The 11,119-nt window shown below is 53.2% G+C and overlaps 2 protein-coding genes across 2 annotated transcripts in view; one reads left to right on the top strand and one right to left on the bottom strand.

Annotated features, from left to right (window-relative positions):
- Positions 1–1,674: 1,674 nt before the first annotated feature.
- On the bottom strand, positions 1,675–6,527 carry ZIC3 (Zic family zinc finger 3). Its single transcript, XM_077309173.1, has 3 exons — positions 5,153–6,527; positions 3,640–3,803; positions 1,675–2,752 (listed from the first exon to the last, which is right to left on the bottom strand). Exons 1-3 carry the CDS (start codon positions 6,330–6,332, stop codon positions 2,564–2,566), a joined length of 1,533 nt encoding a protein of 510 aa, XP_077165288.1. The 5' UTR covers positions 6,333–6,527; the 3' UTR covers positions 1,675–2,563.
- Positions 6,528–8,317: 1,790 nt separating this feature from the next.
- LOC143823170 (uncharacterized) overlaps positions 8,318–11,119 on the top strand; it is a 49,076-nt gene continuing 46,274 nt past the window's right edge. The window contains exon 1 of the transcript XR_013226401.1: positions 8,318–8,658. The gene's annotated coding sequence lies outside the window, so the exon portion shown is untranslated. The remainder of the gene's footprint in view (positions 8,659–11,119) is intronic.

Below are 11,119 nucleotides of genomic sequence, written 5' to 3'. Positions count from 1 at the left end.
CCCCCCGCGGGGCTGCCGGAGCAGAAAGGAAAGCGCTCCCAGCAGCCAAGGGCGCCTGCTTGCCAAATGGGCCGGGAGATCCCGATGCTGCCCGCCCTCGAGGGGAACACTAACCCAGGGGTAGTCAAACTGCGGCCCTCCGGATGTCCATGGACTACAATTCCCATGAGACCCTGCCAGCGAAACAGTGTGGCCAAGTCCGAAGCGCAGATCCAAAGCGACTATCATTCCTTTGGGCCTTGAAGATTTACTCGCAAGTAAATCCCGTTGGTTCCACGGTTAGGTGCGCGCAAGGTTACGCTTTGCTCCCAAGTGACCCTCCACAGGATCGCACCTCCCGTTTGCACTGTTAAATTGACTGCGCTGTAAAATTACAAAAATGACATATATTCGCGTCCAAACAGGTTTCACCAAAGCCACGGTTTTGGGGGGATGAATAAAATATCGGATTCCTAGTTTTCTGAAATCCTGCTTGCATGTTGATCGGCTATTGTTCCATTGCGATAGTCTGTTATGCATTTTCTGTACCCAGCCTTTTTTTTAGTAAGTCACAGATGCATAGAAAACTGATGCACACATCTACCCCAAATATCCATTGTTCCATTCTCTTTTAAAATCCAAGATTGAGAAGTTAGCCAGAAATATTTCTTCAGTGTCTTTCGCAAATACATACATACATACATACATACATACATACATACATACATACATACATACATACATACATACATACATACATAGTAAAATAACATACTCCCCCCCAAAAAAAAGACCCCTGCATTTCACAGAGACTCATGCACAGAATATTGACCCGAGAGCATTGAAGGCAGCCCAAGAATCAGCTGCAACCCCACCCCCACCCCAGACATTCAAACACCCACACAGTCTTTAGGTGCCCCAGTTATGGACTCCCATGCTAACTGGTTGCATGTGCTATTCTATTGAGACACCCCAATCCTCTGGCTTCCTGTTTCTGGATCAGAGAAGCACTTTGGCTGGTGTTCCCATTTACTAGGGAGTAAGTTCCTCTAGAATGAGAGCGATCCGCTCTCTCTGAGCAAGGCCCAGTAAAGGAGGAATGTTTGCTGGGAGACACCCTCCTTCAGGGGAACCCAAGCCCGCCCTCCCACCGACCCTTCACCCGCACCTAGTAGGTAAGTAGTAAAACTCTTTTACCTTTCCGTGTTGACACGTGGCTGGCAAAGGTGGCTGCAGGTAGATCTTCCTCGGAAAGGGGGCGTTATGTTGCCACAAGATCAGCAGGAAGCGGGGGGGGGGGGCTGAAATGTTTGCGCTGAAAGGAAAGGGGGTGCCAGGGGGGGGGTGTTTTGCCCAACGGCAAAAGGAGTAAAAACCCCAACCTGGTCGCTTTTATGAGAGATGGCAGCATCTTGCAAAGAGGAAGCCTGGGGGGGGGGGTCCCCAGGTAGTTATGAGAAGGGGGGGAAGCTTGGGAAGAAAAGTGTCTGCTGGGTTCTTTCCAAAACAATAAACTTTTAATGCTAAAGCAGTTATATAACCAAAAAGTTGTACAGCATTTGTTTGAATTTTTTTGTTAGAAAAAAAAAAACAATTTTTCATTTATCCTGTTTTGTGGGACTTTTTTTTTTTTGTCCCCATAAATATTGTTGAGTTCCCGGCACTTATCTCAATAATTAAATTACAAACGATAAATATGGCATCATGGATATGTATTTACAAAAAGAGAAAGAGAGAGAGTGAGAGAGAGAGAGAGAGGTTGTTACGAAAAGGCAACTGTTTATACTAGACCGTCACGAGGTGGGTGAAATTAAGATCACATTTCTGTTTTGTTCGCCATCCTGGAAAACAAGTATGCGGAAGGACTTCTCCCCTACCACCCCCCACCCCCACCCCCCACCCACCCCCCATCCCCGTCAGACGAGATACATTCACAAGTGTATGCTTGGAGAGTGGGACAGAGGGGAGAGGCGCCAGAAGAAAGGGAAAAGTGGAGGATCAGAGAGAGACAGAGACAGAGAGAGAGAGAGACAGAGAGAGAGAGAGAGAGAAAGTTCAAGACAATACAGGACTTTGGCAAGTTTGTAAGACTGCGTTTTTCATTTTTTCAACAATCACAACTAAGGCCAAGGAAAAAAATTGGAGTCCTCGTTTCTCAACATCCCCTAGAAGGAGGATGGAATGGGAGGGGTGGGGGGATCCACCATCAAAGTCAAACTGACCAAAGCTGGCCAAAAGCAGAAAAGAGGGGGGGGGCTGGGGCCAGAAAGCAGGGGTCCCAACGAACAGCAGAGAAATCACCCTCGATGCAAAAAAAAAGAAAGAAAGAAAAAAGTGTATATGTGGGGGCTGGAAAACCTGAGAAAAAACAGACATAAAACTCGTCCGGCTCTCTGTGGGGAGGGGGGTCGATGAAGCGCGACCCTCTCCCCCCCCCCCTCCTCCACGCCCCAAGATTGTAGTGTAAACTCCAGGCTGCAGGCGAGAGCTGGGGGTCTTCGAGGGGGCTGGGGGTCCTTTTGGTCCAGGGCCTGGCGGGCTCTTCTTGGAGGGGGGGTGGGGTGGAGAGTTCCGCTTGTCCTCCTCAGACGTACCATTCGTTGAAGTTGGGGGGCAAGCCGGGCGTGTGGCTGGGGGGAGCCGTCTGCGGCGCGGCCGACGGGGGGGTCTTGGCGGAGTCTTTGCTGGTGGCGGCCGCGACGGCCGGGGGCGTGGAGGACTCGTAGCCCGAGCTGGCCGCGGGAGAAGAGTCCGAGCCCTGCGTCTCGTGAACCTGCGGAAGGAAGGCGGAGACGGCGGTGAAGCTCCAGGCGAGGCGAGGCGAGGCGAGGCTTGGCCCAGCCGCTGGCCGCCCCCGGTGGCGATCCACGGACGGCCAAGCGGCGCTCGGCTGCGGAGGAGGATCTGGGGGAATCCGGCCAAGGGGAGCGGGAGCCGTCCGCTTCGGCCAAGCCTCCTTCCAGGAGGAGAAGAGAGGCGGGGAAGTGCAGGGGGAGCCGGAGAGGGTTCAGCACCCAAAGGGACCCCGGGGCCGGGAGAACCCATGGTCGGGCTGCAGGGAAACCTCTGAGGGTCACGCTCCGTTTCCCTGCGAATTAGAAGGGTTTCCTTTCCTCCCTCTCTTTTTCAAATAAGGGTTCCTCATTCGGAGGCTGAAGGACTCCAGTCCAACCCCACCGCTTAGGGCCTCTCGCAGGGCGAAATTTAATTCTTGATCTACCAAGAACGTGGGTGGGTTGAAAGTTGGGAGAAAAATCCTACCTTGGTCAAGACAAAACCAGGCCTCGGCTTGGGCCAGGCCGCCCCTTCTGGGACATTTTTGTAAAATGCACACATATATGGGCCATATTTTTAAAATGCATATATATATGTATATATATATATAGGGATGCATATAAATGCATATATATATATAGGGATCCCTCCAAGGTGAGGGTCTAATGTACAAATAAAATTAGTTAGAGGGTTAGGATTCTACACATGGAGTTATAATTCCATCATATTTGCAAGGCAGAATCTCTTCACTTTGACCTCTTCAACCACAAAGTAGAAAAGATTTTCTCTGTACATGTGTAGGTGTCTCTACATACATTGAACTATACATGAATACTGCAAGTATCCCTATCCCCGCCAACCGGGCCACGAGGAGGGGTTCGGTACCTTCATGTGTTTCCGTAAGGAGCTGGGGTGGGTGTAGGACTTATCGCAGACTTTGCAGATGTAGGGCTTGTCTGACGTATGGACGTGCATGTGTTTCTTTCTGTCGCTGCTGTTTGCGAAACGCCGGTCGCAGCCCTCGAATTCACACTTAAAAGGTTTCTCGCCTGCCACATTCGGAGGTGCCCGTTTCACAATGCAAAGAGGGGAAAAGAGGACATGGTTAGTCTTCTGCTCCGGAGGATGGCCTGGTGGGAGAGAAAACACAACTACGACTTTCTGAATATTCAGTTTTTCGTCTCTGCTTCTTCCACCCCCAACTCCCCGCCCCCTTTCTTTCTAGGGCAGAAGTTTCGGCTCCCTCTTACAACTTCACTCCTTGCTCGTGGCACAGACAGGAACTTTCTGGCGTAGGTTCGAAAAAGGGCAAGGCGAAAGGAAGGGGAGCGGACTCTTCCCAGACAAGGGGGTTTGTTCGGTTACAGTTCAATTAAATCCGCTCCTGGTGGCTTTTCATTTGTGCCTTTCCAGCGTGAGGTTCCCTGGAAGCGGAGGCCAAGCTGGGAAGGGGGGGGGGGGGGGTCCGGGGAGAAATGGATGTTTGCGGGAGATGTGGAGGAGAGAAGGGAAGCCCTCCGGATAGAAACAGTACAGAAGGGTGCTTGCACTCGAAAGCTCGCGCCTGGAATAAATCTTTGCTGGTCTTAAAGGTGCTACTGGACTCTGGTTTTATTGTGCTACTTCAGACCAACACGGCTCCTCATTTGAATCTATCAGTACAGATTCAAACAGTTTTAGACGATGTATTCAAGGAGACAACAGAACGCCTTGGCTTCCTGCTTGAACGTTATATTCCCCACCCCACCCCTTTTTTCCCCCTTTCTTTTTTTTCCTGTGAATTGAAAAGAGAAGAAATAAAAAAAACAGGTAGACAAAAAGTATCACTGATTTAATTAGAAGATGTGCCAATCAAGGCATTAAAAAAGAGGAGAGAGAGAGAGAGAGCGGAAGTAACCGAAAATTAGGTGCCATTAGCATTTGTATGGTTTCCTCCACAGAATGTCTCCACCGAGCTGAACCTCTAGGAAAGGCCGCCGAAAACAGACGCCGATTTCTGGTGGCCTTCTATCAAAGCAGAGGGACGGGGGTGTCTCTGAGAGAAAGTGGGAAGGGGACAGGGGAGGGGAGGAACACGGAGACGCCCACCCACCCACCCCAAACCCGTTTCACGTCCCGTTTTATACTATTTTGCTGTCTTGTGCAAATCTATCCGGCTACTTTTCGCTTTCTAAAACGAATCCAGAGCAAAGTGGCAAAATGTTTCTCTTCTTTCCTCTTGCCCCCCCTCCCACCCGCCCCGATCCTTTGATCTTCCTCTAGGGGTGAATTCCCTCCCTCCTCCTCCCCCCCCGCCCAGCCCAAACCATTCCTGTAGAAACCCCACGCGGAACAGCCTTTCCCCTTTCGGCTGCAGGGCTGCGCGGCGGTGGCGTCGGGGACGTCCGTGGGGCTTTACCTGTGTGCGTCCGCTTGTGGATCTTGAGGTTCTCGGAGCGGGCGAAGATCTTCCCGCAGCCGGGGAAGGGGCAGGGGAAGGGCTTCTCGCCGGTGTGGACGCGGATGTGGTTGACCAGCTTGTACTTGGCCTTGAAGGACTTGCCCTCCCGCGGGCACTCCTCCCAGTAGCAGATGTGGTTGTTCTGCTCCGGCCCCCCGACGTGCTCCATCGTGACGTGCGTCACCAGCTCGTGCATGGTGCTGAAAGTCCGCTCGCAGCTCTTCTTGGACCGCACCGGCGGCGGGGGGGCCTGCGGGGGGACCGCCGCCGCTGCCGCCTCGTCGAGCCACTTGCACGACAGCTCCTGCTTGATGGGCTGGCGCATGTAGCGGAAGAAGGCCCCGGCGCCGTGCGGGGGGTGGTGGTGCGGGGCGTGGTGGTGGTGGTGGTGGTGATGGTGGTGGTGAGCCGCCGCCGCGGCCACGTTCATGCCGCCCATGTTGACGTTCATGGGGCTGTAGCCGTGGAACTGGGCCGGCCCGCCGTAGGGGTCTGCGCGGGGGCTCGCCACCGCTCGGTAAGGCTCCGGCCGTCCGAAGAGGTCCCCGCGCAAGCCCAGGTGCATCTGGCCGTTGTCCGCGGGGCCCGTCGGGGATGGGAGGCTTTGGTTTTGCTCGTGCAGGCCGGGGAAGAGCAAGTAGCTGCCGGCACCGTCCGGGATGCCGGGCGCCGGGTGGAGGCCGCCGGCCGCGCCGCCGCCGAAGAGGCCGTGCTGAGCCGCCGCAGTCCCGCCGCCGCCCGCGCCCCCTCCGCCGCCCGAGGCGGAATCCCCGCGGTTGCGGAACAGAAAGTCCCGCGTGGAGCTGAAGGCGGCGGCGGCGGCGGCGGCCGCATAGGAAGGCACCTGGCCGGCATGGTGCGGGTGAGGCGGGTGGTGGTGCGGATGGTGATGCGGGTAGCCCGAAGCCTGCGGCGTGAACGCCGAGCCTTGCCCCGACGCCAGCTCGTGGGGAGCCGGGCTCAGTTTGAAGGACGAGTCCCCGAAGGGGTGGTTGAGTCCCATGGCGGCGGCGGCGGCAGCGGCAGCGGCGGCGGCGTCGCGGTTCGCCACGTCGTGGGGGTGATGATGGCGCGGCGCTCCGAAGCCCCCGACGCCCAGCGCCGGGAACTGAGGCCCGCCGTCCAGCAACATGGTCATCGCCCGGCTGCGGGCGACGCAAAGAGGCAGCCCAAGGGCGGCGATCAGCGGCCGCCCCGCGACGGCGATCTCCTCCTCCTCCTCTTCCTCCTGATCGTGCTCGCCGTCGTCTTCCTCCCCCCTCCCCAAAGCGGTCGCCCCCCCCCCGGCCCCCACTGCGCGTGCTGGCTGGCCCCAAAGCTGGCTTCCCCCTCGCCCGCCTCCTCCGGTTCAGCCCCAAACAATGGCCAGGCAGGCAGGAGGGCTCGCGCGCCAGCCCCCCAAGTGCCGCATTCACGCGCGGCCCGAAAGCCCCCCAACCCCACCCCACCCCCGCGAGGGCCGAGGCGCCCCCTCTGCCCCGCGCGCGCCGCCCCGGGGGGATCCCCGCTGCCGCCCGCCCGCCCGCCCGCCCGCCTTCCCGGAGGGCGCCCCGCTCTCCAACTGCGCGGCGTCCTTGCACTGGGCAAAGTCAGGCGCTCCTCCCTTCCGAGCCCATCTTTTAAAAAAAACTGCGAGCCGGAGAAAGAGGCAGAGAGAATACCCAACTCCGGGAGGCAGCTTCGCGGCGAGCCAATGAGGAGCCGCCTGGCGAGCCGTCACCTGACCCCCAGCCCGCCAGCCCATTGGCCCCCGGCCGCCTGAGTGACAGGGTCTAACATTGACTATGGCAGCTCCGCTTAAGCCCTGCCTGCTGATTGGCCGGGCCGGCTTTCGCGAAGCCCAGGTAAGGTTAAAGGGTGGCCTGCCTGCCCAAATGTTTTGTTTACTGGAGCTACAATTGGGCTGGGGAGGGGGGAGCCAGAGGAGGGTTCTGGGCGAGGACCCGATTCTCAGCAAAAGCAGAGCGCGCTCGGCTTTGCCCGGGATTCTCCAGCCCTGGGTCAGCCCTGGGTTGGCGCAGGCAGGAAAACTCTGGCACCCTGCTGATGGTCGGCTCGGGATCTCCTGCCTACGTTATCTCTTTATCTATATCCCACCGCCCCCGTGTTCACGCACACCCACAGCCACACGTCTGCTCCCACCGTTTTCACTATGGGTGGGGTGGGAAAATGTCCCCTCGGTTTCAAAGAAAAGGGGGAGAAGGAATGGGAGGAGGAAGGGGACTGAAAGAGATGAGAAAAGACGGGAGGATTCGCCTCGGGCGCCAGACCTGCCAAATTTAGGTTCAAACATTGCAATGGTTATTTAACCACAAGAATGATTCGATCTAATGATACAGGGCGTGGAAACGGTTTCCAAAAACCGGAGTTCTTTCCTCTTTTTTAAAGGAAAAACGGAGAGGAGTGTTGAAATAGTCTGTTTACTCCTTTTTTTATTCTTTCCAATAAAAGAGTGTTTGGGGAAGTGTTTTGTTGTTTTTTTTTAAAGAAAGAGACAGAAAAATGTCTCTGGCTTCTTGTCTTCAGGTAAATATTTCTGGCAAAAACAATCAGAAATGTGCATAGGTAGTCACTCCTTTGGGAATCGAACGCCCTTCAGATTTTCAGTGCGTGCAAATAATTTCACACACACACACCCTTTCTCTTCCCCGCTCCAAGCTGGAGAAGATACGTTTACATTTAACTAGGGGGATTAGTGTATGGTTTTGTTTTGTTTTGTTTTTTAAATTAAACTTGCTTTAAAATTTCTTGCACTTCGGCCGCAAGGAAACAGGACAAATGGGTGTTTGCCTCTAGACAGAGAACAGGTATAATCCCGAAATCTGCAGCTAGCAGATCAAAGAGCTCCCTGTTTCATATTTGTTGATTAATTTTTCCCCCTTCCTTTTAAATGCGTCTGCGGTGTTTCTAACCAGCCTTAATGCTCCTCTTTCTTTGCAGCCGAGCGTCGCCCCCACCCCACCCCTTCCCTCCCCCAGCAGCCCTCTGTAAATCCACTCATTTTCTCGTCCTGGAAAGCATTTGCAAAGAACGATGGGGGGGGACCAAGTGTGGAAAGAAAAGGATCCGAAAGAAAGATGCCAGTAATTGTAATATCCTGAGATTTGCCGAGGCTCCCAAGACTGGCCATTGAGCGCTCCTCACAGGATTGCCGCCGTCTCTCCGCAGGAAACACACAATCTGATCAAGTTCAGAAGCGCAGAGAGAAAGTGCTTCAAACGGCGCTTTATAAAACACAAGCCCCTTTTCACATCCTTCCCCCCCAGTCCGCCCCAGGAAAAGACTCGCACGTTCTTTATTTTAGGGTCTAGCCAAAAGGAGAAAGGCACAGGCAGGCAGGCAGAGCAAGCGAGGGGCAATATACATCCTTACTTATGTAGGCATACAGACCCAAACCATTCCTCGGCCTTTCCCATTCCGCCAACGGGCCCCCACCCCTCGCCCGTCAGCCGCCAAACTGAGAGGTGAGTCTCTGTTTCTTCCAATATTGCTGCCTATTGATCGGTTTGCCCAGTTGTTTGTACCAAGTTCTCTCTTCTCCCGTTGAAGATAGTAGGAGGCAGAAGAAAGTGCTGGGGAGGGGCGACTTATTTTACTGGGGTGGGAGATTTGGGAAGGGGGGTGGGGGTTGCTCTTTGGCTCCTTCCTTCTCAGACCAGAAGGCTTCACTTTGTCGAACACGGCCAAGAGCGAGAGAGATTGGGCGAGGGACGTGGCAGCGAGGGCGAAGTCTGTCTGTCCATAAACACGCGTCGTCCTCGTCTGGCCTTCTTCTCTGGCCCTCTGAGATTCTTGTTTGGGAGTGAGATGGGGCGAGGCAGAGGGACACCCGGGGGGGGGGGAATGGGCGAGCTGAAAAATTGGACCAGAGAATGTATTTGGGAAGCTACAAAAGGGAAAGAGGGTCTTTTGCCACCCTGAAAAGTGGGGGTCTGAAAAACCCAAACAAGGGTCTCTTTTGCCCACCCATAGTCTCTCTCTCTCTCTCTCTCTCTCTCTCTCTCCCTCTCTCTCTGGTTCTGTCGAGATTTTCCCAGGAGCTACTCAAGGTCGTGGGAGGAACCGATTCTGCTTTTTTTAATTTAAAAAAACCCCTCTTCAGCTCCTTACTTCCCCCCAGACACACACACACACACACACACACACAGTTTTAGTTAAGGGTCTATCCAAAACTCCTTGACAACAGCAACTTGAGGCTGTCCCGGGCGATCCCTCTGGTGTGTGTGTGTGGGGGGGGGAGTCTCTGTGCCGACCGAAGCCCTGGATCAGATAATTAATTACCTCCCGCACGTGTTCTGTTGTCTCTGTAACAAAAAAGGCATAATTCAATCAGATCATCAACTGGGCACTGGGTTAGGGGACCTCTGTGAAGCTCCGGCGTGGGGGCAGGCTGGGGCGACTGACCTTTGCTAGGGCCAAGGGGCTCACGTGTAGCCCTTTCTCCATCGCCTTAGGCTTTCAGAGGATGTCAAACAACTTTTTGCTTTGGGGTACTCGAAAGCAACTTTCGCTGGACGTAAAAAATAAAAAAACAGAAACGAACAAGGCGGTTAAAAAAAAAAAGACACCCCTCCCCCAACCCGAATGCTTCCAGATTTACTCGTTTAAGTTATGTCCAAGCGTGCAAAACTCACAGCTTTCCTTGGCCTGCTCAGTTTTATAAATTATTTTATAAATTATAAAAGACTCTGTACTTTTAATGCTGGTAGATTACGTAGTCTGTGTTTCTACAAAACATGAGCTCATCGGGATGGGAGAGGAGTCAAGAAAGAGCCATTTCTTTTAGAAAAAGAAGTGGTTTGGTCCAAAGAAGAACGGGAACAATTACTTCTACTTTCAAAAGGGAGGCGGAAATAAATCGTAGCTTTCAACAAGGGATAGTAGTTCTTGGAAGTAGTTTATTGCTTTGGAAGAACGGGGGCTGCGGGTGGGGGCGGGAGAAGGAGGCAGACTTGACACCGTGCGGAGTCTACTTGTAGATTAGCCAACATAAATTATCCTATAAATCTTGTTTATCCACCCCCCCCCCATCTACTCTCTCCTGACTCTGTGCCCGAGTGATTGATAATAGGAGAGTCCATAAGAATGATCAGACTCGTGTACTCAGTCGAGAAGCGGAGAGAGAGAGAGTGTGTTTGTGTGTCCTCTGACGAAGTACGTAGCAAACTACTGCAAATATAGATATTTTCCCCAAGCAGAACAGCATATGCTGATTGTAAAAGGATATCTGTAATCATTCCCCCATCCCATTGCTTTTAAGATCCCCAGATTGCTTTGTTTGCTCTCTCTCTCTCTCCATCCAACCACCCAAAGTTAAGCATATATCAACCGCGTTGATTTCAAGGGGGTAAACGAAGCACCAACTTTCCCCCGTTAAAATAAATGGGACTGCAAAGAGTCTAATGTGGGCCAAATGGTGCCTGAAGTCTGTATGCACCTAGCCATGTATTTATGTGTTCATTTTCTCTATCTCTGCTCACCCTTTCTAGATCTTCTCCTATGTTCTTTGCCATGCTTTCCGGCATGAGATCGAATTTCTAGGAACTTAAAATCCCTTAAAAGATCAAGCTGGGCACGAACACACATGCACACAATTTTATACACACACACACCATTGTTCTTCTGCTGTTTTGGATTGGGGAAGATGACCAGAAGAAAAGAACTGCCAACAATTATGTCTTCTCCATAAACAGTAAAACCAGCGAGTGTTAGAAATCTGGACCAGACAGCACCACATTGATAATGCCAAAAGCATATCCAAGCATAACTCTGCCTCCTTTCTTGTATTAAATTCCAGGCAGCCGCCTATTTAATATTTAGCAGACGTTAGTATCTTTATGTAGGTGTTCCTCTCCCACGTAGCCACACCTTAAAACGTTATAGTTCTCACGAGAACACTTGAATAACCTTCCTCGAAACCCGGGA

This window comes from Paroedura picta, chromosome 13, assembly GCF_049243985.1.
Source record: "Paroedura picta isolate Pp20150507F chromosome 13, Ppicta_v3.0, whole genome shotgun sequence".
Taxonomy (NCBI): domain Eukaryota; kingdom Metazoa; phylum Chordata; class Lepidosauria; order Squamata; family Gekkonidae; genus Paroedura; species Paroedura picta.
Note: the sequence above shows the minus strand (reverse complement) of the source record. Positions and strands in the feature narration are given on the sequence as shown.

Coding starts and splice junctions, on each gene's coding strand:
- ZIC3 (XM_077309173.1), bottom strand. CDS start 6,332: ATGACCATGTTGCTGGACGGCGGGCCTCAGTTCCCGGCGCTGGGCGTC. Junction 3,804..5,152: donor CCACAAGCGGACGCACACAG/GTAAAGCCCCAC, acceptor CGAATGTGGCAG/GCGAGAAACCTTTTAAGTGT. Junction 2,753..3,639: donor CCTTACGGAAACACATGAAG/GTACCGAACCCC, acceptor TTCCTTCCGCAG/GTTCACGAGACGCAGGGCTC.